Here is a 27,989-nt window from a genome sequence, read left to right on the forward strand (position 1 = left end):
ACCTGTCTGCTAAACAACCTTTCCATATTCAAGTCACTCTGATTGTTTCTTCTGGAAGATCAGACAGACATGAGAACAGTTCTTTAAAATTATAAAAATAGTCCAGAAGAAACCTTTCACTAAAGTCCAGGGAAAAATCACAGAAAACGAGTCAAAGGCGTAATTTCAGGATGCCTCAAGAGATTTGGATCCAAATCCTGACAAGCAGCTGAGGACCCTGGGTGCCTGCAGGTGCCACCGTGAGGTGTGGAAAGTGGTGGAGCAGCGCCTCCTTCTGTGGGCATATCTGTTCTCTCAGCCTCTGCAGAGCTCTGTCCGCAGCCAAAGTCTGATTTATTTTTCTCTTTTGTAACCCACCAACCCTTTTGGCACATCTCTGAAGAGTTTGCTCTCGGTTCTCACGACCTGCAAGCCAGGAAGCGTGTTTAGTTAGGGATATCCATTAGTACATATGTAATTTGGAAAACTGTTGTCAGACAAACAAGGTTTCTGTTTTCATGTACCTTCCATTCTTGGTTTTGCCTGACCTTTCATCTGGTTCTGCAGCCTACTACTGCAAAAATGAATCTGTCATTGAACTGGTTTGAACAAGTCAGTCTTATTTAGGCCACAGTGCTTTTAGAGAAGGAACATGCTTAGTTACTCTAGAATTACCAGTTATTTTTCCCCAGGATGCTCCTCTTGCACAGAAGGGAAGGGCCGTTTCTACCTACCTATTTAACTGAGGGTGCTGGTTTGACTTTCTCTTGTTGATCTTTGTCTGCCAGGTTTTAATTTGGATCAGATTATGTCAAACATGCCAATTCCCATCCAGTCACTTTCATGGCTATATAGTTAATCAGCAACACTGTCCATCCTGTAGCATCAGGAATACCTGAGGGTTCGGGGGACATAAAAAGAAAATCCCCACCAAACTAAAAAAATTCATGAGCACAGCACTTTGCACTCTGACCACCTCTTTTTTGAAGAACATGATTAAAGTAATCCCTCCTTCTATGACAGTGGGTCAGGAAAGCTAAAACTTACCTTCTCAGGCACTTTTGATATCATAATTCAGTCCTGCAACTGTGTCAGCAAAGTCCTCCATCAAAACCATAAAGTCAGTATTCTCTTACTTTTAGAAGGAAGAGGAAAGAATTTGCAGGGGGGAAAAAAAAACCTCACTCTGATTTTAGAGTGAATCAGTCACTAGATTCACACTAGAGTCAATCAGCCTAAAGTGATACAGATTTTTATTTTCCATAATCTCTCTCTTTTACCAACTAGGAAAAAAGCTTGACACCAAAATCAAACAGAATTTCCTAGAAGAGTCCATCAGCATCGCTGTACAGCTGACAAAGTTGCTGAAACAAATGTAACCACTAGGTGACACCAAATACTCGTTTAATGTGACTTTTCCTACCTGTGAATAGATCGGCTACTAGAAGGGAAAAACAAAGTGGAGCGGCAGAGATAAATCCTCTTTTGGATCAAATTCGGTTTCCCCTGGAAAAAACAGCAGAGTTCTTCACCAAGTAAAATTTTCTTACTTATTGGATAGTAAAGTCTTTATTTCAGTTCAAGTAATATACTGCTTTTAACTTTGAGTTGTCCTCTGAAATAGGACTTTCTGATATTCCTGTTTGCAAACCAGAACTCCAGCAACTGTGTCAGTTTTCATTTTTACTCACCTTCCTCCAATTCCTGTAAGAGACACATTGATCCCACAGGCATGTTTTCAGAAACAAGTAGCAGAACATTTACCAAGAAGCAAATAAAAACATTATGATTTTAAAAGTTTTGTTTATTCAGGCTGTGATTTATAAGCAAACCAATCTAGTTGAAGATGTCCCTGCTCAGTGCAGGGGTTAGACTAGATGACATTTAAAGATCCCATTTGAACCAAACTGTTTTATGATTCTGTGATTCTATGGTTGTGTTTGAAACCTCCTGGAAAGAACAGCTTAAATGTCATAGGAATGTCAAGCCTTTTACCAGGTAGTCCCCAGCATATTGATAGTAGCCACATCAGTTTACAAAAACCAGGCCCTTTCATCTTGTTGTAACATTACAATTATATTGTTATACATTGATAGCAGGCAATTGTAGTATATATGTAGGGGGTTTGAATAAACTTTATGAGATCCAATGCCATGGTTCTCACCAGCCTCTTGTTTATTAAAACAAAATTCTGCACTGGTCAAGACAGAGAAATGTAGCCTTTACTGTTGCATTTAAGTGAAATTATAAAAAATACCAATTTTAATAGCATAAGATTATTATTAGCTGCTCATTTTGATAAAAAAGAAGCTTGAACATTTCAAGAACAGTACAGAGAAATCAATAAAGAAACCAAAAAACAAATTAATTGTGCTTGTCAGTTGAAATTATTAAACAGAAAGAGATGCAACAGATTTGAATCCTATTAAGAGAGCAATGTGAAATTAGTAGGTATTTCAGACTAGCTGAGTGAGGACAGTAAGATTAGTAAGTCCATGCTGCTCAAAGACTGGAAACACTACAATGAAAACACAATTTAGACCAGTATTTTAAAGTAAATTCAAGTTACAAGTGCTTTACTCATTTCTCAATGAGCAATACACCTCCTAGAATGCTTGACGCTTGATCTGTTAGAGCTGCACTCTTTTCTGAAAATTTCTGTGGATGTTGGTGTATGTGGGACTGAGACCAAGGTGCACTGGAGCCCTGGTGTCTCTGTGAAGCTGCTGGTGATAGCCAGACTTGGATTTCCTCTTTGTTCCCTTTGCCTGCCCGTACACGGCTGGAAGAGCAAAGGACCATGTGTAGGGCACTGGGATGGGAATGTAGCCTTGTCATCCTGCAGGATGCCACTGCCACTGCCAGTAACGGGCCACAGGCTTTGCAGTGCGTGTGCAGCACCTCAGGGCTGAGGTTTGCCACACCTGATCTGGCCAGTCTTTTCCTGACCCGCCTGAAGCTCTGACTACTTCAATTTATTTGTGACAGCAGTATCTCTAACTGGCCAGGTGTAAATTGCTAATTTGTTTTACTTTTTTATCCTTGAATGTTACAGCTAGTGTTTTTACAGCTAGTAGTTACAAGCTGCCATTCTGTGTAGGATGAGTTATTTATGGCTTTAATGTAAGGATGAAGCATAGGGAAACATCACTGATACAGTATCAGTGGCCTTGAGAAGTGGAGACAAGTATTGTAGAGGAGTACAGGCATTAGGGGCGATAAGAAACGCAGCACAGGCCTAGCACTGGAATCCCACTGCTATAAACAATTCAGCTACAATCAGTTAAAACCATGCAGATCTGGACCTGTATTTAGTGTATATAATGTATATGCAATTTATATAACAAATCTGGAAGCAATGTGAAGCTGTAGAGCAGTGCAGGATGAGGAAATCATGGTTGCTTATGTGGTCTGAGGGAGGAGTAACAAAAAATGGACACTGTTTGGGCCAGCGTTCCTGGTAGCAGAGGAAATGCCCCACAAGGAGAGGCAGATGCCATTGCTGTGAGCTCTGCAGGGCAGCTGGGCTGATGATGGCAGTAGAGAAACAGGGTGGCTCACAAAGACAGCAAGTGGCTGGGAACCCAACCCTATCCATCCTGTGTCCCCTCTGGTCATATCCTGCCTACAGGAGTTGGAATGGGACATGGAAAACATGTTCCATGCTCCAGCAGGTGGGAGATTATACATAAGGATTAAAAAGTAAGAATCTAGTAAAATACTACCAAATTCAGAACTGCCTAAATTTTAAAGGGCATAATAAATTAAACTGTGATCATCCATTAATCTTCCCAGGTAATTCCTGAAGATTAAACCTAACAGGTGATATAAACAAATGGCACAAGAGTGTAAGGATATAATTTTTGTTAAAGTTTAATGGAGCTCCTAAAACCATGTGGAAAGTATACCGTGGGGAAAAATGCTGCTTTGTAAATCTATTTCTGTAGATGTCTGATATTCATGAAGGCACAATGATCAAATCATTGCAATTTCCCTCTAGGACAGAAATTCCTCATCCTCTGCTAGGGAACAAAATGTGTGGGGTTTGTTGACAAGATCACTTCCTACGTAGTTTTGTGCTCTTGGTGGAGGGACCGAAGCACCATTAGTGCGAGCTGTCTGGCTGGGAAGTAAGGCCAGGTCTAGATAGCCATCATTTCTTCAGGTGTGGCTGTGCCCCTGTTGGAACCTGCACAGGAAGAACTGCTAATGTTTGCCTTCACCAGATCCCTCCTCACCCTAACCTGAGCATCCCCTGGCTGCCCCACCATCCACACCACAACCCCAAGACAGGGCTGAGTGGTGTCTGCCTGTCCATTTCACCCTCCCACACAACCTCACTTCAGCCCAATTGTAGCTCCTTGGAGAAGGCCATCCTTGACATAGCTCCCAGTAACACAAATATTACAGTAATTACACAGCTTTTACAGAGCTGTCATTATCTTTCCTTTTCTTTTGGTTCTGGCATGATGCAAAGATAAGACATAGGACCCCAGCCTGTGCACGTAAGAACCGATGAGAAAATACTGGTTAAGTAAATATCCAAGAAATGTAACCAGTGGGCTTCTTGGGAGATGGGGATAAAGATGAGGTGCTTGGCATTTTTCCAGTCTCATTATGTGTGAACAGAATAGAGGACAAAGCGCTGGGGCATCGTGTCAGCCAGCAAGAGGAGAACAAACTCCACCCCTGCTGAGGAGCTGCTTGCTCTCCATCCCAGGGGATGCCTTGAAATATGCAGGCAGTTTACAGAAGACAAGCAGACAAGATGTGCATAGTGACTAGAGCTTCTCTGACGTGAGCATTGCAAGCAGTGCAGGGAAAGTCCTAGCAAGAAAGGGTAAGTGACACCAACATGAGCTATAGACAGTGCAGAACTTATACTTCCAGCTGCAGAAATGCCCCTCTGCAGCAACAAAACCCCCAGTATATTGACAGTCATCATTGGAAATTTTATCATGTGGTGGAGTCTGTGTTGGGTGAACAAATATTTAAAAATAAGCACTCAAAAATGACTCTGTGTAAGCCATCCATACCTTTTCCCCTTATGATTCATGGTTGAAGCTCTTTTTATTAGGTCTCTGAACTTTTTTTCAAACTGAAAGTTAACAACACTTCAGAGATTATTTGCTTTAAAGGGAACAGAGTTCCTCCATTACATGAGGCTTTTATAAGAGGCATTTTGATCACTTTTCCTGTGACAAATGGAAGCAAAAGCACTAAAAATTATAAATGTATTATCCACAAATTTAAATTTATGTGATCTTAATATTCAATGTATAACAGTGATGGCAATCATTTGACAAATTTTCATGCAGGAAAGTGTGTCATTTATGCAGTCCAAAACAGTGTGAGAACATATACTAGTTTTAAAAATGAAGAGTTCTAACTGCTAAGGGAAACAGTGTCACTCAGCTATACCAGTTCATTCAGGTGCGACCAAGGTCTGCTAAACAGAAAGCAACATTGTGTAAGCAGATTGTTCTCTCTTTATACCTTGCTTCAGAGAAAAAAAGAAGTCCTGAAAACTACTTCAAGCTATCTAAAGCTACTTCTAATGTGAGGAATGAAGTCATGCCTGCCAATGTATCTACTGGGAGAGTAAAGAGTTCTATCTTAGCTAAGATATATTATTTATTTTAATCAACTGAGACACCAGCTCCAGGCAGTGAAAGATTAATGTCTTCATCCTCAGCCCTTTTGAAAACAAATTCCAAACTCATATACTGCAGTAGAAGCAAAGACTGCTGATACTGCCTGAAGAAGAGACTGAGGGAATGGCCTTCTTTCTTTTCTTTTTAATGTTAGGTGTGAGACAAGTTTCTGCTTACTCAGACACATCACCAAGCATCCACAGCAAGCACTATAGCTAAAAGTCCATCCTTCAATACTGCAGGTCCTAGAATTTTGTTTGCAAACATTTTTAATTCTACATTATCTTCCTGCATTGACTCATTTTGCTTTCACACAGCTGCAGTCAAAATATCCCTCTAAAGCTAAGAGGTGAACAAAGAGTACTGGAGAAAGTAGAGGGCAAGAAGGTCAAATCTAAATTGTAATGAGCAGAGAGATAAAAGCTTCAGACTGTGTTTTCAAAGTAGTGTCACAGAACCGCATTAGAAATCATGCAGAGCAGCCTGAACATAGTGGAAAGGTGCAGTCCCCAGTTCCCCAGATCCTGAACTGGAAGGGTGATGGACTATAAGATTGAAGAGTTCAGCTACCTCTTTTAAACTGCTGACTATGTGACCAAACACTGCATGCACAGCTTTTGTGTAGACAGCATTTACTCCATGTGATCTTGTGCCTCTGCTACCTGTGTATTTTTATTTTCATTACACAACAGGTCTACAGGTAGAACAATACACTCAAAAATCACAAATCAAGTGGAAAGAGATGGAAGACAGTTTAATAGTAAACACTAAACATTTTGTACTGTGATTATACCACTGGCAATAATCACTATTGCTTCATTCCCAGTGGAAGAGAGTTAGCAAGAGAAAGCACTAGGCTTCAAACACGTTCCCCATATCCCCATAGTAACGTTTCACGTAGAACATAACAGCCTTTTGCCTGTCTCAATTTCTGCACAGTTCCATGATGTTGCTGACACAGCTTCAGCCAAATCTAAAATAGGAGAATTGTGTTTGATTCTGGACTATAAGAACTAATCTTAAAGCAGTAGGTCAGCTGGAATTCTTAGGAAGACTTCAGGATTCAACTGTTGCATAAATTGCAAGAGGATATAGAAACTACTATAGTCCATGCCATTCAGTCTTCTCTGCCATAAAATCCTTGCAGTATTAAAACAGACATTTAATCTTTTTTATAGTTTTATGTCAACTGTTTCCTTGTTCTTCTCTCACAGTGGCTATGAATACTTCTTTGATGATGTCCTTATCCAGGTTCCTGCCTGTAAAGAGAAATAAAATATCTAACTGTATTTTACAGTGCATTAAAACACATACAAGTAGCTTCTTCTAACCTAAGGAAGTGTTTATTATATCAATCAGTGACAATAGCAGTATTAAAATTAAGGCAACAAGAGACTTCAAGCACAAATAAGGGAAAGAGAAAAAAGTAGGTTATTTTTGGTAATAAAACACTTTTCACAGCAAACAAATAAATAGAAAACAGAAACATAGAATCTCTGCATTGCAAGCTTTTCAGAAACAAAACTGATTTTAAACATTTTAAAGCTATAATAATCTTCATTACAGTTACTAAATATTTGATCAAACATTCAAACTATTCCCATCACCCAATTTATAATTACAGATTTTAGAAACAAGATTAAATATGTCAACATAATTTATGAAAGCTTAGTATTTTATTGATTTGGTTTGATTTTGGTGGCACTAATAGGGATAGTGTAGACTCCTCTCTGCTGCAATTTTGAACTTCAGGAGGTTTTGATGGATAAGCCTTAAAAAGAGGGTTAAGCTGAACAAACTTACTGCACTAATTCTGGCCAGTTTAGCCTCATTGCTTTTCACTGGCCAAGTCTGTGAGACTGTCTGTGAGAAAACAGCTTTTTAAACCCAAGGAAAGAGATGCATAATTTCCTCTTACCAATTAGGACCAGCCTGTTTGTTCTCTTTTCATCTTCTTTCCAGGCTACTGAAGTCTCTTCTAGGTCATAGAGCTCATGGACACCTTGGACTATCACTTGATGAGATTTGCCTTGAATAGATACCAGTCCCTTATCAGAAAAATAACTGTTAGGGTATATAAACAAAACTTTAAAAATAAAATATGTAAGAGGGGAAACAAAACTTCCAATCTAGTTCAAGAGGGAATAGTACTTCTGGGACCTGTGAACTTGTTAGTCAAAATAAACATATATTATCAATCAACACATGTACTTATAACATCCATTTTCACATCTCCTTATTTTGTTAAAGGCTACGAATTACATTTTACCATACTTTGCCTTTTGTTCCTCATTTGTCAGTACCTAGGCTGCCCAAGCAAAAATTAAATGTCATCATCTACTATGCCTCTTTGAATGAATATATGGTGTTTGACATGGGAGTCCATGAAAGCCTGCGTGCCAATAAAATGATGCAACATGAACAAAAATGTTTGATTTCAGATTAGTTTAATTAAGCTCTTATGCTCAGTATATTTACTTTTCTGAAACAGCACCTCTGAATATTGGGGAAAGAATAAACATTTGTGAAATAAAACAACTAGCAACAGAATTAGAAGAGATCACAGTCAGCATGAGTCCATTAACTCACATATCAAAAGCTCTATTAAAACAGTTTTCATCACTTCATAGCACAATGTTCTAAAATATTTTAGTGGAGCACATTCTGTAAAACATGTCTTATACTTCCTGGAAGTTCCTCCCAGAATTTGCCCAAAACCAGGACACTTCCCTAAAGAAAGTAAGTTTAAAATATTTCATAAAATAGGTCTCCATTTGACCTATTAGTTGGAATTCTATAACTATTACTGCCAAAAGGGTCATGACTGCAGATAAAACATAAATATAAAAGCAAACTCTGGAACCTGTTCTGTAATTAGTTGCCTGAGGTTCATTTGCTTTGGTGTGTTTGTCTGTGATTGACGGACAGCACACATCTTACCACAGGCTTCACATCTCAAAGAATTAATTTGATTCCAGTGCTCAGTACACCAAAAACACAATTGTGCATGGCATTACTGCTTTTCAGGCAGCTTCAGATACATCAGTGGCTACTCTCTTCTATTTGTTAGGAAGGAGAAGACCAGGATACTCTAATTTTGTTGCTGAGAAAGAAAGAAAACAACTTTCCTTCCTATAAAACTAGAATAATTATGTTTCTATCTAGGATGGTCAAGGGTTCTCAGGAAACAAACCAGAGCTTTACTTTCTTATATTTCTTACAGCCTGACAAATGACTGACTGGATTCTTATTTTTTCATTATTTCCTGGGCTGCTTGGCATAAGGTAAATGAAAGTAGATCCTGAATTGTCACCTCTACTCTTCTCCAAACCAAGCAACTGAAGAACATATGAAGTGCCCATGAAGATGAATACTTATGAGCTGCATCTTTAAAACAACAGCCTGACAATACTGTAAAAACTTGTTAATTGTACACCACAACTACTACTGCATTCCTATGTTACACCAAACTGAATTTCTGCATATTATGGCAACAATTTTAATTACACCTAGCAATCTATAGGATCCAATCTACAGTATCCCAACCCTAGATATGTGAGATGAATAGTATCTCTCAAAGCAATGGAGGTATAAAATTAAAAGTGATTTAACTATGGCTTGATTTTTAGCCCTGCCATTGATGTATGGGGACTGTACATCTGCCCTCCCCATTTAAAACAAGTAGGATCAATGTTTGCTCCTCTGCCAGCTATCTCTCTCTGAGTCATTCATGGAATGACAACTTGCTACTCTCCATTTCATCTGCTCTCCTACAGTGATCAGCAGCACCTTTGACAGGTCCATAACTGACAGCACAATGCAGTTTTTTAGGTATAAAAATGAAAAACGCACAACAAAGAAACTGATAATTTCTGACTGACCTTCAGTCTTATGACATCCATGGTGCATCCAGTCTTATCTTTCACATTCTTCTCCCACAGAAGACTCTATGAAAAGAAAAAGTTGTTTCCATAAACAAAGTGGCATGGGATGAGTTTCTATAAAAAGCTACCATGATTTTTTGAGTTGACAGTGATGTATTACTTACCTGAATAAAGAGATTTAAGTTTTCTTCTTTTATATTTCCTGGAACTTCAAATGTTACTGTGATTATAGCCTGCAAAAGGCAAGACACTTATTATTACCACACTGAATAAACATCCCGTAACAGTAATTTCAAAAAGTGTTCTTTATAACTTGGCCTCATAAAAAGGCAAGTATATGACAACATCAACTTTAAAAAAAAAACCAAAACTCTATTTCTGTTCTGCTCTAATTTTCTAAATTAAGCTCTACTTTTTGTTTCTGTTTGGGTGTGCACTTATAGGGCAGATACAATGCCTTGAATAGTTTAGTGCCATTAGCTGCTACCATGTAATTCTTTGCTGTAGAGACTACTATGATCAAGCTTTCAAATATGGTTAACAATGCTATTTTTTTTGCTTACTGATCTTGATGACAATACTATCAGACAAAAAATACAACATAATTTTCATAAAAGGCAATCTGTATTTGCCTTGTAAAAAAAGCTGTTTATAAACAGATTCAGAAAATAAAGATGTCTCAAGTTAAGTTTTGCGCCAAAGCAACTGCCAGCTAGCTGCTCAATTACCAAAAGAAAATATGAAAATAAAACATGTAGTTTAAAATTAACAATTTATTTAAAGACTAAACAACGTCTTATTTTTGTCACTATAACTGCTCAATGCTTTGGAAGAACAGAGAGATAATTACTTCCTGTAATGCTTTCAAATTACTACCTTCTGATCACTAGTCTAAACTTAAGGAAAAAAAAAATTAAAGCAACAGGCAGCAAATGTTTGTCTAATGATAAGTAAACTTATCTAAACAACCAAGAGCTAACACCCTGAGCAGCTTCAAAAGACGTCAGACCGAAGTTCACTGTGCTCCAAGCACAGTGCAGTTTGTTTCTGCTGACCTTCAACATGAAGATAATAAGCACACTTTGTCTTACAACAAGATCTTGCAGCCTACTGTGAGAAGTGTTCTGTCCTCATTATGCCTCAAACATCTCAACAAATCATCTTAAATATGTGGGTGTTAAACTAAACACAGATACTAACAATGAGTTCTGTCGAATGGCTACACACTACAAAACTAACATTAATCTCCTTAATAAAACACACAATATAACTCATAACATTCAGGAAGGATTCTATTCAACATTTCCATCTACCTTAGGGATCTATTAAGATTCTATAACTGAGCATATTTAAGAATTTTGATTAAACAAAAACTATCAGTATTGTCATTGTAATTAAGCATAAACTGATTTTGCATTTAATCTGTAGTTCCAAAACGAAATTATTATTGCCTTTTCCTGTTTCCAAGCCTAGCAACTTCACAGTTAAATTATGCAATTTAAAAATAAAAATACAGGCATGGTATGCATCATATTTTAACCTGAAAATTCAATTATACAAACCTTCTGCAGAAAGCTCACTTCTCCAAGACCCCTTAAAAAATTAGAAATTTTTACTTTTTTGCAGCCTCTGAGGGGACTCGTGGCCTATGGGTGAACTCCACCCACTTACGGACACCCCAAGGAGGACTGTGACCCACAATTCAACTAGAGAGATTTTGTTTTGGATAGAAAACCTATAGGACAGACTGGCTACAAATTTAGCACTTGTTCCTGCAAATACCTTAAAAAAAAAAAAAAAGTGGTTCTATTTGGTTCACTAATACTCTCCATGTGAATCAACAAATGATATAACTGTCTGGAGCACTGGAAGCCTATAAGCTATTTTTAAAAGTGAGACTTAACATAGCCATTTAGAATCTATCTACAATAAAGCACATTCCTATTGTGTAATCTAGGTCATCTTCCAAATACCTTAGAACACATTACTCCCTAACTGAAACCTTCTGAAATGGTAACAAAATTAGCATGCAATATTGAATAGCCCTGTTGTTGCAAAAACATCAAAGCAGTATTTTTGGTAATTACCTTATCTAGATGTGCATGTGTTGTCTTTACATGCTCAAGCTTTTTCTGCAAACTGAAAATAAGTGAAGTTAAATGTTGCATTTGAGTAGGATTGGCAAAATGTCATTATTACAAAATTTTTAAAATTCCAGTATTGCAGAGCAAAGCTGAAATATCAGATAGACTATATATTCAGAATAAACTTCAACAGTTAATTTATTTTTAATCTCAAAATAGAAATGTTTAACTATATTTGTTTGCTATAGTTGTTTGTGTTAGAAAATTATGCTTTTTAAAACATAAAGAGAATTATAGTCCTGATTTGCAATATCTTCAGCATTAAAAACATTTATACTTCAATGAACACAAGGCCCTTGATACTCCTTTCTGCAAAAAAGGCAAACTACATCATTAAAACAAGCAAGAAAAAATAAACCACTAGAATTTATCAAGTTAACAGATGTTCATATTTTTAAAAACTTTACAATTATTTGAAAATGAAGAAGAATGTACAAAGCTGTTGCTTGAGAGAATGAAATCTGTAACACTTATTGAAATACTGTATACCAGCTTCCACTACTCAGCTGTACGGTTCACTTCTACTATGCAGTGTGCCTGCTAACTTAAAACAGATATTCTCTACTCAGTAAGACCCTAAGTTCAAGCTCTACTTGGGAACCTCTTTTGTAAACTAATATTTAGGGTCTTACTGCATCTTTTAGTGTGAAAATTGTATTGCGACTTTAGATTTCACAACCACATCTGTCTCAATTAATCAAGATAGCACAAAATTTCTTCAAATATCATCTTCTGTACTGTTTCTGTTTTCTCTCTATATTGTGAATAACAAACAGAGAAGAAATACTGTAGCACAAGTTACTATGATACCCTCTGCCACTTCAGAGAAGACTGCCCATTAAAGTCCCTCCTCCTAATTTGATGATTGTAAAATTTTAAGAAGCCTTTATGGTGGGGGGAAAAAAGGCACTATCTGCTACACAAGTCGTTCCTACTTCTCCTACTTCCTTTGCTTTGCTGTCTTATTCTCATACTGCCCTTCACAGAATCCAGAATTCATTATGTGCTTCCTGTGACTTCAGGGTATATCCAGACTACAAGGCTCTGTTACACAGTCACACCAAACAGATGACACATCTGTCTGCTGACAGAAATCCCTCCTGCAGTGTGCCATCAAAAGAAAAAAATTATTTATGTACTGGTGTGTATTTGTTTTCAAGTGGGTGTTGGATGCAAAGTTTTTCTACTCAGGTGATGGCACTGAAACCACCACTATTTTATGTAAGAATTTCTGTGTCTAGGAACTAAAAACAGGGTAAGCAATTGTGCTGCGCTGAGTTCAAACACAAACAAAATAAACTGTCTAAAATCTTCTTGGTAATTTAGAATTTGTCTTTAAACGCTGACAAATGTTTTAGAATGCTTCCTCTGTTTTAATACCAAATATTAAGAAGCTCAAAGTAACTGAGTGAGATAAGAGAGAACACTAGATTGAGGAAAGCAATAAAGATTTTTTTGTCAGTTCCTTAAGAACTTTTTCAGATCTGTGGAGTGCAGCAAACTAGTAAACTTCACAGAACACCACCTAATATTACAAGTAATCAGATCTAACTGTGAACTGCTGTTAACAGGAACAATCTTTTTCTGGTTCACATCTTTTTACTGCTTTATCTCTGCTGTGTGGCTCCAGGATGAGTCAATTCAGTTAGCTGATCCATTATAAGAACTTGGAATGTGGATTTATGATCTGGCTTACAAACTAATAGTTATCTATTGCCTCTAAAGGACATACCAGTCTCCTTCCTTCCTTAACTTTGTTTTGGATGCCTAGTTTGGCACTTCGCTGATGCTGCCATTGGTAGAAATCTTGAAACAAACACTACAGTATTTCACTGATTAGACAAAGCCAGTGCCAGCAAAAAAAGACAAAACCTATCATTTTGATAGTACTGTACCAGTTCAGAGGGACATCTCACAAGCACATGTTATCTAATAGATGTTACTAATTTGCATGTCTGCAATTTCTCCCTGCTGAAGAATGAAGCTGATATTATCCTCCTTTTCCCTCCTTTACTTAATGATTGCTCCAGTACTCCTCACTCCCTTTACTGTTCTTCAGGTCTTTCTGTTCACACAATGAACCATACGACCTTTCCCCCTTCCTTCTCATTTTACTCCTGCACCCATCCAGGATGCTGAATCATGCATTCAGCATTTAAAAACCCCAGGAATGACAAACATAGTTAGCAGAATTTGTAGAACCTTTGTTTGCTGTGGAACCTCAGTCCCTCATTCTTTTGTGTGAAATCTACAGAAACCTCCATTTCATCACAATACAAAGGAGAAAAAATTTTGAAATGCTTTGAAAGAACCAGAGAAGTGTACAAATCTACTCTGATACTAAACCAAAACCTGCATTTTGGGGAAAAACCCAACCAACCACACAAACTCTGGCTCACTTAACTTTATAAGGTCAAAAAGGTTTTTGCAGGCATTTGAAGAAGAAAGGAATCCCTTCTAGTATTACCACTTATAAAGCAATAAATTTTAAAATGGGACTGTCCTCCTGTAGACAGGACAGACTAAACTAGAAATTCTAAGAGAAAATCTGATGCAAATTTGAGCCAGGATTTCAGTGTGTCTGTTTCATACACAGGTATTTTTTGTCTAATACAAGAGAAGAAAATTATCACCATACCTCACTCCAGATAAACTGTCAAAAGCATGTAGGTCCAATACATTAGAGAGATCAACTCTAAAGAGAGGGGAAAAAAGCAAGCTTTGTGTTTTTCATGTATTTTCATGTATTTAAAGGTTTTAAAGGGGTTTACTGAAGCATATATTTCTTTTCTTGTCTATAAGACTAATGCCATTAATACTTAGCCTTATTTTTGAATATCAGTGGTTGGTACTGTCTTCTACAAGAAAATGCTGTGTTTAGTTACACAATAACATGTAAGCACAGAAACAAAACTTTTAAATTTTTACTGTTATACAGTAAAATACAAGGTATTTCCAAAAGTATGATAAAATCCCTTATTCATTTTGTCTGAATAAAAAATTATTTTCCCTGAAGGGGAAAAGGAGCCTTAAGCCTCTCAATACAGACACAAACTCCCAGAATACATGTAGCTTATATTGACACACTGTTAGCAAACAAAACTGAAACAACTTCATGAGGGAAGCACTACTACTACGAATTTCAACTCTACAATTTGAAACAGACAAATAAAAAATGCAATACAGATTAGGCAGTACCAATCATATCTGCTTACAAGAATGGCTACCTATAAACTTGTATAAGAAACTTTTCTTCACAAAGCAATACAGACTACAGATTTCATGCTAATAGCAACTGACAGCTTTTCAGACACAGTTAATGACATGGGGCTAAAGGAAAAGAACATGACAGGTAAAAAGCCCACCTCTGGAATACAAGCAGAATCATTAAACTTTTACATTCAACAGTAGTTGTACCAAGCAGTTTCTAAGATGAAAGATTTATAATGGAATACACAAACAATTCCTGTGTAAAATTAATGACCAGCTCAGTGTCAGTTGTTCTCAGCAGTGTTCTAAAAAAATCACATAGCAACCCTCCCTTTTAAATGTGGGGTTTCGAGGAGCAAACCCCTCTTAAGGGTATGTCGTCAAATAACATGCCAATAAATCAATTTTGTGCTGAATTCACATTTGGAACGTTTAATAATGGAAGAGACTGTATATGTCATTTGCAGAAGAATATTTACAAGTAACAAAGAATTGTCATTGAGGACTGAATCTGAGGCCCGCTTTATCTCATATCCAAAACACAGTGCTAGCTGGCATCAGACACTATAAAATACGCAAAGAGATCACATGTTGGATCTCCCCCTAATGGACATTTAAAACACAAATAATGTAGTTCAGTATCTTCTTCAAAATTGGTCCTATATGATCACCCAACAACAGCAAGTATTTTTCTCTACAATTTCCAACTACATTTGACAGCAACTTTAAAAAGCCAAGTATACTTTATTACGAATATTACCTTTCCTTTAAATTTGCTTAAATCACAAACACTGACCACAATAATCCAATAATTGATGTAAAAGTGCACAAATCAGTCCTAGCAGTCTGGAAGATCTACTGCTCTCCTAACTCTCCTGGGAATACAGAATCCATTTAAGTCCTTACTAAAGAAGAAATCTGACTCAGAATTTCAATTAAAATTGGCAAAAAACAGTGCAATGATTTTTTTTTTGGTCTTTTAACTTCCTTCTACTGCTTTCAAAGTCATTCTGTAGTAACAACTTATTTGCAGCAGCAATGAGAATAATATTTAGGGTGACACAACTGAAGGAAAACACTGTAGTGCACATACCCAATTATTAGCTCAAAACCTACGTGGCTGTGCAAACTGCTCTTCAGTCACAAGGTTGATTGACTGTGTATCTTTGTGGCCAAGAAGGCCAAGGGTGGCCTGAGATGCCTTAGGAAGAGCACTGCCAGCAGTTCATGGAAGGTAATCCTGCCCCTCCAGTCAATCTAGTAAGGCTGTACCTGGAGTTCTGTGCCCTGTTCTGGAGTTCTGAGCTGGAGTTCTGGGCTCCTCAGCACAGGGAGACACGGAGTTCCTGGAGGGAATCCAGGGGAGGGCAACAAAGATGTTTACAGGACTGAAGCAACTCACTGATAAGGAAAGGCTGAGGGAGCTGGGCCTGTTCAGACTCAAAAAGATGACTGAGTGGGGACCTTCTAAGTGTATAGAAGTATCTGAAGGGAGGGTGGACCAGGCTCTCAGTGCTGCCAGACAACAGGACAACAGGGAACAGGCAGAAACTGACACACAGTAAGTTCCACTTGAACATGAGCAAGTACTTTACTGTGTGGTGAAAGGAACAGATTGCCCAGAGAGGCTGTGGGGTCTCCTTCATGTGGGATATTAAAAAAACATCTGGACACAATCCTGTGCCATGTGCTCGGGGATGACACTGCTTGGCAAGAGGGTTGGACACTGTGCTCTCTTCCAACCTCACTCATTCTAGTATTCTGTGATATGAACACTAATGAAGAAAAATACAAACCAGAAATACATTTTTACTTCCTAAAAAAAGTTTTAGATGCTTTTTCATAAAATAAATATTGGATTAAATATTTCTAATTCAATAATTTTCCTTTAATAAAACTGATTCAATAGAACACTTTAAACTGACACAAAAGAAGCAGGATCTAGTACCTAGTAATAGTGGCCATTTAATACCTTGATCTTTGTGTCTCTAGAATTTTAACAAGTCCATTTATTGACCTAAAATAAAACAGAAAAATCATTAGATGAAAATATAATGGTGATATATTGTTTGAATATGTTAACCATGGACAGCATCATGTGAAATAGCATCCCAACTCCGTTATCAGCTTGTTAAATAACTATCAGATATGGGTTGAGATATTTGGTTTCCACTAACAGCTGGTGAACTTCACAAGTTCTGACAACAAGATGCCACAGTGAGAACAGCATTTTCCTATCCAAAGCTATTCGCAATACACTCTGCTCAGTCTAAGCACTTTTCATATTTCAAAAAACTAATACAGTTGTTAAATATTTTAAAATGTTAATGCTTCATCTGGCTTATCATGGTACTGATAGAAAAGAGTAATGTCTTTGATCATTAATTTGATTCAGACCATTGGTTCATCTGCTTCCACGACAATTGTTTGGGACTTCCTCCATATATATTTCCATTTGCTAGTGAACTCATATTTACCAGCAGATTTTTTTCCACTTCTGCTAATTCTCAAAAAATGGCATCAGCTGCTCAGAAATGTAAAAACATAAACACTTAAGACAAAGGTCTGTCCTTACTAAACAACAACAAATCTTAGCAAGATAGACAAAATGCTAAGATTGTGTAAGTACATAGAAGTACTGAAGTATCTTTCAAAAGAGGCAGTCTCTTTTCTCTTATAAAGCTTATCAATTTTGTCCATCTAATAATGAGATCTAATTTCTATTTTAACAGCAGTAAAGAAGTAACTGTGTTTAAATTAATTTTTGAGGAAGTAGTGTTACAGTTATGCCAAAAGTTTCATACCTCACAGACGTTCTGACTTTATTCAATTCTTCTTCTGAAACCAAATCTGTTTTATTGATGATTATAAGATCAGCTAATGCAACCTGCCTATGTATTAAGAAAAGAAGGAGAGAAAAGACATCACTAACAAACAAGTACTTTATCTGTAAGGCAGAAACATTATCTCTCCCATGACCCCAAAAGGTAGTATGAACATTGTTAGTACAGAAGGGCAAGCATTAATCAAACTAGAACATGATGGAGAATGATTAAAACACAACTGACTTCTCAGTATGTTCTTCTGTGCCCTAACAGATCAAATCAAGGCTTGCTAGATTCTTTTATTTCAGGGTTGTTTTGTTTATTTGTTTGTTTGGATTTTTTATGTCATCTAACCCAAAGTGCTTAGTGATTTAACAACTTTACAAATCCCTATTTGCCAATGAGATTATATCCTTATGTGATCCTTGTAATGCAATACTTGAAGTTTCTTTGCTTTATGAAGACTTCAACTGTTACAATAACCCTTAAATATTGAGGCCCTCCATTTATAAAAAAGTATTCTTCTATCTCCAGTTCGGCTTCAAGCATGACATTTTTAATTCCACCAACAAGGGTGCTTCTCATTCATTTAAATAAAATCCCATCACTATTAAAATAGAACAGTTCGTTGTTGACAGAAAGATCAAATGAACCATGATGTTATTTTTCCACATTTTACCTCATTACACCAATCTACCTCCGTTTAAGCAAAGCAGGAGAAAAAAGCCCTATAAAAGAATCCATTTCCAATGAACTTTTATACAGTGCAATTCCCAACTTTATATATAAAATTAATTTCTACATCCATACCGAGATGCTTCATTAATAAGGCCTTCTGGTTTCTCCTCTGTCAAGTGCTAAACAAAAATTAAAAGAATTGGATTAAACATCTTCAAATTACATTTAAATTGATTTGCAATTAAAGAAAGCCAAATCCAATTCAGTGAAGTCTGTTTTTTGACAAAGCATTGAGGAAGATGGCATCCAGAATATTTTTGTTAAATGATAGTGAAAAAGTACATTTATATATTCATCACTACAGGGATTTTTAATTAGCTTAAAGCAAACTCTCCTAATTGATTCTATTATTAGAATGCTAAAGGCTTGAAAAACCTTATAATATTTAATTACTTTTCAGCTTTACAATGAAGTAGAAAAGTTACCATAACATAGAGTGACAATGAAAAAATATATCTGGAAGAAAATTAGGGTTCAGTTATTTTACAAAGGAGTGTGAACTCAACTAACAAACTAAACACAGGCTAGGCTTGCAATACAACATTTCTTATATGTAACTTCACATTCTTTTTCTCTGAAGACTCAAAGACAAACTGTACTTTGATAGTAAAAACTGATAACTTTTCCCAGGTTTGCATGAATAAACCACTGCTCTTTGGCAAGTCTGTCCAAAATCAGAAGCTACAGGAGCTTCAGTATCATCTCCATTTGTCTGCCCAAGCTAGTGTCTCCACAGAAGAATTAGTGAAAGGGAAGAAAATACCTGCATCTCAAGCAGCAGCATAACATTTAGCAAGACAAAGGCTTACTTAACTTAGGCACAGCAACAGACTACACTGAAGCAGCAAAGGTCAAGCTATAAATTATTTTCAGCCCACTCTGCCATGGAGGTAGCAATCTCTAGGATAAAAATGTCACAGACATCTGGAGGAAGAAAAACTTCAAACTGGTGCTGTAATATTAATAAGAACTTGCCGCTTACACTTACATCTCTAGGAAAGTTAGAGTCCTGTGCACTCCTTCATCACCTCTACATCTACCAGTAATATTACTTTAAAATCTCAGTTTCCAGTTAGAGAAATAACAAATTAAAAGTGGAATCAATTGCCATGGGAAGTATACAGCTTTTTAAAAACCTTGAAAACTTTTTTTCTTTATTGGAATCACCAGGCATTTAACAGTATTTTACTTGTAGAAAAGCAAAAATAGGTTATTGCATACTGGGAGTCTATTATGTAAAAAGAAACAAAACTATTTCCTGCTTGTGCACAACCTAAGCAGAAAATAACAACAAGATGACTCTCAGGAACCTCTCCTCTAACCTCTTCTTTGTAATCCTCTGTGTATTGATTCTATTCAATTACTGTTTAGGTTTGCTGCCCTGAAAAGATCAAATGTCAGTAGTGCAGATGTCAGGTCCTGGAAGTTGAAGACTGCAACTTCAAGCTGTCCAACTGTTCACCCTCGATTAAAGAAATTAGTATTTCAGATTGCTTTGTGACAAACCTGTTAAATTGATAATCCATGGTATTAATTAGCATGGGGATGGTGGTATGGTTGGTCACAGGGGATGTTTGTCAGCTTTTCTGCGATGGGTAGGTTCTTTGAAGCATGACATACTTAAATTGCTGCACATTATCTCAATGCCATTACCTGTATGGCTTTCAAACTTCTTTGAATAATAAGCAGCTGTTGAGGTCAGGCTTTGCTATCAGAAGAACTAAACAAGTTAGCAAGTCCTTCTATACCAAAGTTTACTTAGTACACAACTAAGAAATTCTGAAGTTCCTACTATTCTGTGTAGATGTCTGTTTTACAGGTTTACTGATCAGATTATGTATGTTTTCGTTGAGGTGCCAAAGGTAATAGTAGATAGAAAATTTAAATGTTTCAAAACATTATTGTGTTGTTTCTGTTATATTACTTGACAGTCTAGTATTTTAAAACTCATTTTCATTAACAATGTAGTGCTGCTGTGTGCAACACAATTATATTTCATCTGAGACAATATTTCAGCACTGCATGAAGGAAAAGATAAACAGAACAACATTTTTGCAAGCAATATATAATATAAAACACATCTGAATTAATGTGAGGGAACCCAGCTGAAAAGGGGCTGACCAAAAACATGATATGATTTCTTGTGATAGTTGAGGGGATTTAGAAGACGGTGACTGCTTGGAAGGGCAAATCACCCCCTTCCCCTCACTATTCTACCAACTTCTCCACAAAAGTTCTTGCAGAGCACAATGAACTTAACTTTCCAAATTGCTATGATGTTCCATTTTCTCTGTTCCAGTCCAAGACAAATTGATGAGAGAACAAGACTGCTAACCAGATTTACCCTTTTTTTAAATCTAATCTGATATCCTTTTTTGTTTTTTTTTTTTTTTTTACCAAACTTACCCTTTTGGTAAATCAGCTATCAGATAAGCACAAATGAAAGGAGAAACTCAAGTAATCCAAACAAAAAAAATCTTACACGGGAAGAACTACTCTCTTATTCTTAAACCATTATTCTTCAGTTCTCTGAGCTATTTGTAGCCATTGTAGATGCAGAATATTACAAACACTTTCACAGCATGGAATTTCTATATGATTATTATAGATGGGTAATGTAGTGGCTGGCTCCTGCAATTAAAGGATGAATATTATGTGTGTGTAAGAGAAGTTCTATTAATGTATAGTCACCTTATTGTGATTTGTTGTTTAGACATTCTCTGTTTTCCCCTTCCCCCCTAAGGTCTTTCTCCTTATTCAGTCCTTTTGTTGTATTTTGTTAAGGCCTAATAAACATTTGAAATTTTAAAAGTGAGCACCATTTCTCAAATGGTGAAGGTATTTTTTTCATATGCTCACTTTTTTTAAAATCCTGCAAATTCAATATCCAATCAAAGCACTAACCTCCTAAGTTATTAAGCTGCAAATAGTTATATTTACACCCTATTACCAAAAAAAAAAGAAAAAATGAAACAAAAACCTGAACTATTTGAATTAATCACAATCTTTGCTGACCTAAGCTCACTGTTCTATATGTCTGTTCTTACATTGTACTTTATATACAGATTAATACCTGCTCTTTTTGTCTGCTTCCGTATAACATGTTAATGTGAAGCAGTACCAGGACACCTGTGCTCTCATTTCTCCTTACCACAGCTACCATTACATTAGTACCCTTCTCAGGTGGAGCCCTAACTCACTTGTTACCACACTGGTATAAGACATCTGTTCTTAGTCCTCTCCTTTCAAGTAACACAGACCAGTGACCAATTTCTCCATTGTTTTTACAGCAATCCAAATGCCTATTTGGATTAAAAGCAACATTCCTGAGTGAAGATTTAGAACTAGAAGAAACCAAGAAACCAAACCTTAGCGACCTGGCATCTCTTGTCACACCTGTTGCTGTGTCTGTAAGAATGTGAATTCCTGCAAATATCAGTACTTCCTTTTGCCATCCAAAAGACAGTAATAATGAAATATGTCCTCATTCAAAGAATTACAGCTATTGGTAAAATTAATTAATCCCCATGAACATTACTGCAATAGCTGTTCTAATGATGCAGTTTTAAGCAATGTAACAAATCTAGTAACTTACCTGCAATCCATGCTTTGCATCAACAACTGACACAATACCTAAAAGAAAGCATTAAAATGGAATAGAAATGTGCTAAATGCAGCTGACAGTTTAACAACTTTTAACATTTACAACTAGTTATAATAAACTGGAAGCACTGAAAGTATGTGAACATTTAACTTGTTACCTAAGTATTTTTTTATTCATTGTCTTATCTGTCATAGTAAAATGTCTACAGAACCAGGTGAGGTAAATTCTTACAAAATAGATGCCTCATCTTCCACAAGAGGAAATTGGCTGAGGTATGCTTTTACATAATATTGAAACAAATTAAGGGACTGACTGATGTATGCAGCCATTCTGATAGTAAATGACCAGGAATTTGCAAGTCTCTGGCAGAAACTCAGGAAGCTCCTTCTTACTGAACTCAATGTTTCCTTCCTTGGTTAGATGGGTATTTTAGAGACTGAACAAAATGTTAATAGGGCATTTTTTTAAGCCAAAAAGTAATTTTTTTCCTACATTAAAAAAAATGCTCTTTAACTACATATAGTGATGACTTATCTTTCAGTAATCTCAGGTTTTTATTAGAACACAGCAAATATTAGCGCCAACGAATACAATAGGTGAAGAAAGCAGAAAACAAAAGGCAGAAACATCCAGGTGTTGACAATTTATAAATTCAGAAAAATAGGAAACCCTTTAGGTAACACTGCACTTCAGTAGAAGGGGAGGAAGGAGGAAAGAAAAAAAAGCATGCTGTAATATTACTCCTAAATGAGGTTTTATAACAGCTAGCTAATGAGATTTTCCCCTTACATCACTGTCAAGAGCTGTCCATATCTGATCCCTTAGAAAAGCATTAAACAACTTTTGCTGGCTTTTGCAAGACTGAGCGCCTCCCCAAGTAAATAAACAAGCATCAGAATAAGCAGGGACACCTCTGTGATCAAATCTGCCAGCGTGAAAACCAAGTTCATACATTTCAAACATGTTCTCAAGCCCTGCCTTAAAACACCAATAATACATTACTCTAAATGCAGATATGAAATGCCAATACACAGGAAAATAAGCCTGCACTTACCATCAAGATAGATGTCACTTCCCAGCTCAGAATCAACCCAAAACATGGAGGCCACAGCTCCTAAGATGTGTAGTATATGTACAGTTGAAAAATTGAGATTTTTCCAGTAAACTACCAACACTGAGGTATTTCATAGAAAAACTCTATTTGCAGTGCTAACAATAAGATCAGTGACTAAAGTCATTGCAACACCTAAAACTGTCCAACTGAAGTGATACGATGCAGTCCTTCAAACACCACTCTGTACCAGACCCAAATACCTGTCAGCTGTTCTAGTGCTTACTCAGGCAAGATATAGCAGGGACCACAACATGAAATCATTTTCTGGTATCTATTGATTTTTTCCCAAAAAGCTTAATAGTTTTCCAATTTGACTCAAACAGAATTTGTGTGTAACAGAGGCCAAATCAATGTCCTGTCTTTTGAAGAAAATTACTTTATAATGACAACTATTTAGCTTTGAGCTGGAAAGCACCAGTCTCCTAAAGGGGAAACAATTGAATTTCTGATAAGAATTTCCTTCCCTCTCCATCTACAACAGATTTTTAATGTGGATGGTTTAAAGAAAACTGTTTTGGATAGCTATTCCTAACATGAGATCAAGTTTAATGACCTTTTTTATAATAAATACTACTAAAGAGCACAGAAGGATTTTGTAAAATCTATTATTGCTCTTTAAGAAGAATGTGCTGGTCTGTTTCACAGTATGTTTTACAACTTCACAAAATACAAGGTCTATCACAACCAGTGAAACAATACAACAGATGCTAACTATTTAGACTTTAAAAGGAGGAATGTAGAACATCAAAAGTGTATTGAAAACTACTAGTTTTAGAGTACGCTTCTCTTTGCTAAGCCCAGTGTCTTTTTTAAATGGAAATATATTTTAGCCGGATTTCTACTAAGCTTTAGATTCAATTTAGACTAAGGTCAGCAAACAGAACTCAACAAAGACAACGTCATATCTGCATGTTTAATCAATTCATTGGACTCTGTACCAACACCAAAGCATAGGCGCCTGACAAATCACCACTTTATATTACAACTGTCAAAGTGAACTAACTGGTGAGCTAATAAGCACTTCATAAAAACAGAATAATTATCATGGTTATGAAAATTGTAATGTGAACTACCTGGATCTGCCAGACCAGTTGTTTCTAACAATATATAGTCAAATTTTCCTCTCCTTTGCATCAGGTTCTCAATTGCTTTCACACCATTGTCCCTGTAAGAAGAAACAATTAAACCTGAGAACAGAGAAAACAAGCTGAAGCATGTATTTAAATGTATCTTCTGATGCAGAACACAGTGTCAGTATCATCAAAGCAAAAGTTCTGAGACAGGACGTTTGCAGACTTACAGTCTGCAACAAAAATTTAGCTATCTGCTGGCACATTATTAGGCAAATTTTAGTTTTCTGCTTCATTTTAGTCTAAAAATAGCATTTGCCTAATCCCACCAGGTTTGTTTTCAAACACTGAACAACCTGTAAAGGACAGTAGGGCTGTGTAGATATGGAACTATTTGGTTTGGCAGCTGATATTACAGGAATTAGGGGTGAGGTAGAAGTGAAGCATGCTGCCCTGCCTTTCTGTCTCACCTACACCAAGATTAATGTGCCATTTACTTAAATTAGAGCTGATGAAGTCAGCCTAAACCAGAAATGTATAGCATTTTTTAAAGAAACCATTGTATATAAAACACAGAAGCATATAAAACAGCATACAAAAACAATAAAAAAACCCCAATGTATATAAAACTTTAATGCTTCTCTTAAGTGTTCTTTCACTCCAGAACAACAGAATCCAGTAAGATCCTCTGTTTTCCACTTACTACCTATTACTATTTAAGGCATAAGATCAGTTCTCCCAAATTTTTAGGATAAACAGGCCATGACCCTTATTTACAAACTTAGCACAAACAATTCAGCATTGCAACAAACAAAAAGGGTAAAAAAACTGTCAAAGGAACAAATACTCTCTTGCTTTTTACCATGACCATCAGCTTACAGATTTGGATACTGTGTTTCATTAGGTCACAAAAGGTTTTCCATTCATCCTTTCTGATGAAAGGATCCTTTTCTACTATATTGAAGTAGTAACCAATGTACAAAGAAAGAAGCGGACTAAGCGTTTCGTGAAGAAATTGGGAAACCTGAGTCCTAGTTCCAGCCTACCTGAATCTTCAGCTCTCTACATGAAAGCACATTATACTAACAATAGAGGGATAGATCCCTACTCTACAACATCCCCATGCTCTATAAGTTGGTATTTAGATTACTTTTCTGAAAGACACCAAGTCCAAATCCAGTAAATTTCTACTTCCCAAATTCCAATTGTTTCATCCAACAAAAGAAGTCTCAATCAATTCTACCCTCAGTTTCAGGAATCAAATCCTGGATGTCTTCTCCCTTCCTCAATTCCCCACAATATCCACTGGAAGAACTTGCACAGAACTTGCACTCACTTTACGGAACAGCACAAGCAGCCATTTCTGAGCTCCAGCCATTCTTCATAGAGTTCTCCCCCTTGACTGATTGCCAGAGATTTCTCCAAGGCACTTCCTGAAAACACAAGTAGTGCTATATTTTTAATCTACAATCTTGCATGACAATGCCTGTAAGAGAGAGATATGTGAATTACATTATTTTCTCCTGAGACCACGTTTCTGACATGTTCTTAAGATATTTGTATTTTCTATTTTATGGGAAATTTAAAAGCCAAGACAAAGCTCATTCCACAAAGATCAAACCCCACTGCTTGACAGCACATCATAAGTGCCGCAAACTTTGCTAAAAGAAAGGAATGCCAGCCTGTGCCTCCCTGTCAAATAAAGGCTCTGTCTGTACGTTTTCTTTTGGGCTCTGTGACCAGAAAAGCTACACACATCTTTACTGATGAAAACAAACAAACAGAGAGACCCCGACCAACACAGTATAAACTGTAAACAATGTAAGCTTCTGACTATGCTACAGACATGAAATTACAGCTAGAGCAATTAAAAGTTCGGAAAGCAAAGAGTTCAAAGAACCACAGCCATCAAGCACACATCTCCCCATTTTCTTGGTCCATGATAATTTGTGATTTGCAAATGGCTGAGGGGAAAGGAAATTTAAAAAAATATTATCTACCAACATATTATTTCAATTTCCATTTGCTTGAAACTGAGTGAGACAAATGGAAGTGCAGCACTTCCAATAGGGTGATGTATTTATTTACTTTACTCTGAGGGCCTACACTTATGTGCAAAATAGATTAATGCACGTCACTATTTTATGAAAACCGGCAAAAAGACTTTCTGCCCTTCTGAAGACTGTGACGTATGTTAATAATTTCAGTAATAGATTTAAAGTTACAATAGTCTCAGTTTCCAGTAGTTTTATGTACTTGTCATTTTGTGGCAAAAAGAAAGATTTCTGCACGTTTACATACCTTCTCCAAATTCATTCAGAATAACTGCTATTCTTTTATTATGCTGTTCCGTCAGTATGTAATTTAGAAGAGTTGTTTTTCCAGCTCCTAGAACACAGACCATATTTTTATTGAAATGTTTAAAAAAACACATATTTCAAATAAAAACTAAATACTGTTATGCATGCACACGCACACTTCAAGCAATTCTCTTCTAAATAGAAGTTTTCATTCTGATGTCCTACATTCTATTCTAATGATGTAGAAATTAATTTGTAGATATATTTCTATCAGGACATTAAATTGCAGCCTTAAATGACTCACATTTTTTCCATTCATTAAGTGTCAGTACTTAATAAACTTACAAGCTCCCTACTAGCTTGTAGGGCAGTTTTACTAGCTGGCAGTTTTCTCCTACAACACTAACTTTTATGCTACTTTTAACAGAAGGCAACCTAATCTTCTCCCTCTTTACGGCCTTTTCTGACCTGTTCTGCCATCAGTAACCACGGATGTACCTTTAAACGGGGCATTGTTAAAAAACGTGTTACAAAACGTGTTCTGAGGAGCCTTAGGAGTAGAGTTTCATCCCATGCACAATATCACAAAATTGTCAAGGCTGGAAGGAATCTCTGGAGATCATCCAGCCCAAGGCAGGTGACCACTACAACTAGGTAACCTTCCTTACTCGTCCTTAAGAGATTTTTCTCTGCAGCAATGTGATGCAGTACAAAGCTACAATTTTCAGCACAGTGACTGCGATCCTAAATTTAACCAGATTCTTGCAGTCCATAACTGCGTGTAGCACACAGTAACTCTGCTGGTCGAGGGGTACGGGAAAAACGCCGAACCTCGCGTTTTTCGGACTGCAATGCAGTGTGCATTTAACTGAGCCAAATATGTTGCACTATTCTGACGCTAAGTGACCAAGAGCCATTTGTCAATCGTGACCTGAACGAGGCGGCTCCTGAAAGCAGGGCGGTGGAAACAGCAACGCTTTGGGTGCTCACACCGCTCCTCAGAGCGGCCCTGCAAACCCACGGGAGCGGCCGGAGGGCCCCGCGCTGCTCGCCCGGCCCGTGGGGTGCAGGCCCCCGCCCGCCCGCAGCCCTGGCCCCGCGCTGCTCACCCGGCCCGCCCGGGCCTTCCCTGCCCGCACGCAGTCCCTGCCGAGAGCCGCTCCCGCTCCTCACCCAAGTACCCCGTGATGATCGTCACGGGGATCTTCCTGTCGGGGCCGGCATCGGCCACCTCCGCGCCGCCGGCGCCGATGGGGACCAGGTCCGGGCAGTCCTCGTCCTCCATAAGCGCGGACGGCCCCGGCCCAGGCACCCCCACCTCCGGCGCCCCCTGCCGTCACACTCCTGACGTCTCTCGGCTGGGGTCATCGGAGTGACGTCACCGGGTGGTGTCACGCCCCGCCGCGCCTCGGCCCCAAGGGCACCTCCCCCGCGCGGGGCTCTGCGCAGGCGCAGCTCGGGGAGCGG

The 27,989-nt window shown here is 37.4% G+C and overlaps 1 protein-coding gene across 4 annotated transcripts; it reads right to left on the minus strand.

Moving 5' to 3' along the window:
• Positions 1–6,278: 6,278 nt before the first annotated feature.
• ZNG1A (Zn regulated GTPase metalloprotein activator 1A) lies at positions 6,279–27,978 on the minus strand. Of its 4 annotated transcripts, none has more exons than XR_271182.4 (15): positions 27,696–27,977; positions 26,524–26,610; positions 25,559–25,655; positions 24,226–24,317; positions 23,093–23,152; positions 22,030–22,067; positions 18,507–18,553; positions 17,676–17,762; positions 16,844–16,888; positions 14,300–14,356; positions 11,605–11,656; positions 9,682–9,750; positions 9,515–9,580; positions 7,552–7,662; positions 6,279–6,892 (listed from the first exon to the last, which is right to left on the minus strand). XR_271182.4 is itself a non-coding variant. In XM_005488280.4 (15 exons), the coding sequence occupies exons 1-15, from the start codon at positions 27,805–27,807 to the stop codon at positions 6,819–6,821; spliced, it is 1,113 nt and encodes a 370-aa protein (XP_005488337.1). In that variant the 5' UTR covers positions 27,808–27,974; the 3' UTR covers positions 6,279–6,818. The 4 variants fall into 4 exon arrangements, 3 of the variants coding, with proteins under 3 accessions (XP_005488337.1, XP_074388665.1, XP_014123455.1); XM_005488280.4 differs by having other exon boundaries at positions 7,552–7,681; positions 27,696–27,974; XM_074532564.1 differs by lacking the exon at positions 14,300–14,356 and having other exon boundaries at positions 7,552–7,681; positions 27,696–27,975.
• Positions 27,979–27,989: the final 11 nt, after the last annotated feature.

The sequence above is a fragment of the Zonotrichia albicollis genome, chromosome Z (assembly GCF_047830755.1).
Source record: "Zonotrichia albicollis isolate bZonAlb1 chromosome Z, bZonAlb1.hap1, whole genome shotgun sequence".
Classification (NCBI taxonomy): Eukaryota; Metazoa; Chordata; class Aves; order Passeriformes; family Passerellidae; genus Zonotrichia; species Zonotrichia albicollis.

Bases quoted from the DNA above. Each gene is read 5' to 3' on its own strand.
- ZNG1A (XM_005488280.4), bottom strand. From the start codon at position 27,807: ATGGAGGACGAGGACTGCCCGGACCTGGTCCCCATCGGCGCCGGCGGC. The intron at 25,656-26,523 runs GTATGTAAACGT...TTGTGTTTTCAG, and splicing joins TCTGAATGAATTTGGAGAAG to GAAGTGCCTTGGAGAAATCT. The intron at 16,889-17,675 runs GTATGAAACTTT...GTTTTATTTTAG, and splicing joins AAAGTCAGAACGTCTGTGAG to GTCAATAAATGGACTTGTTA.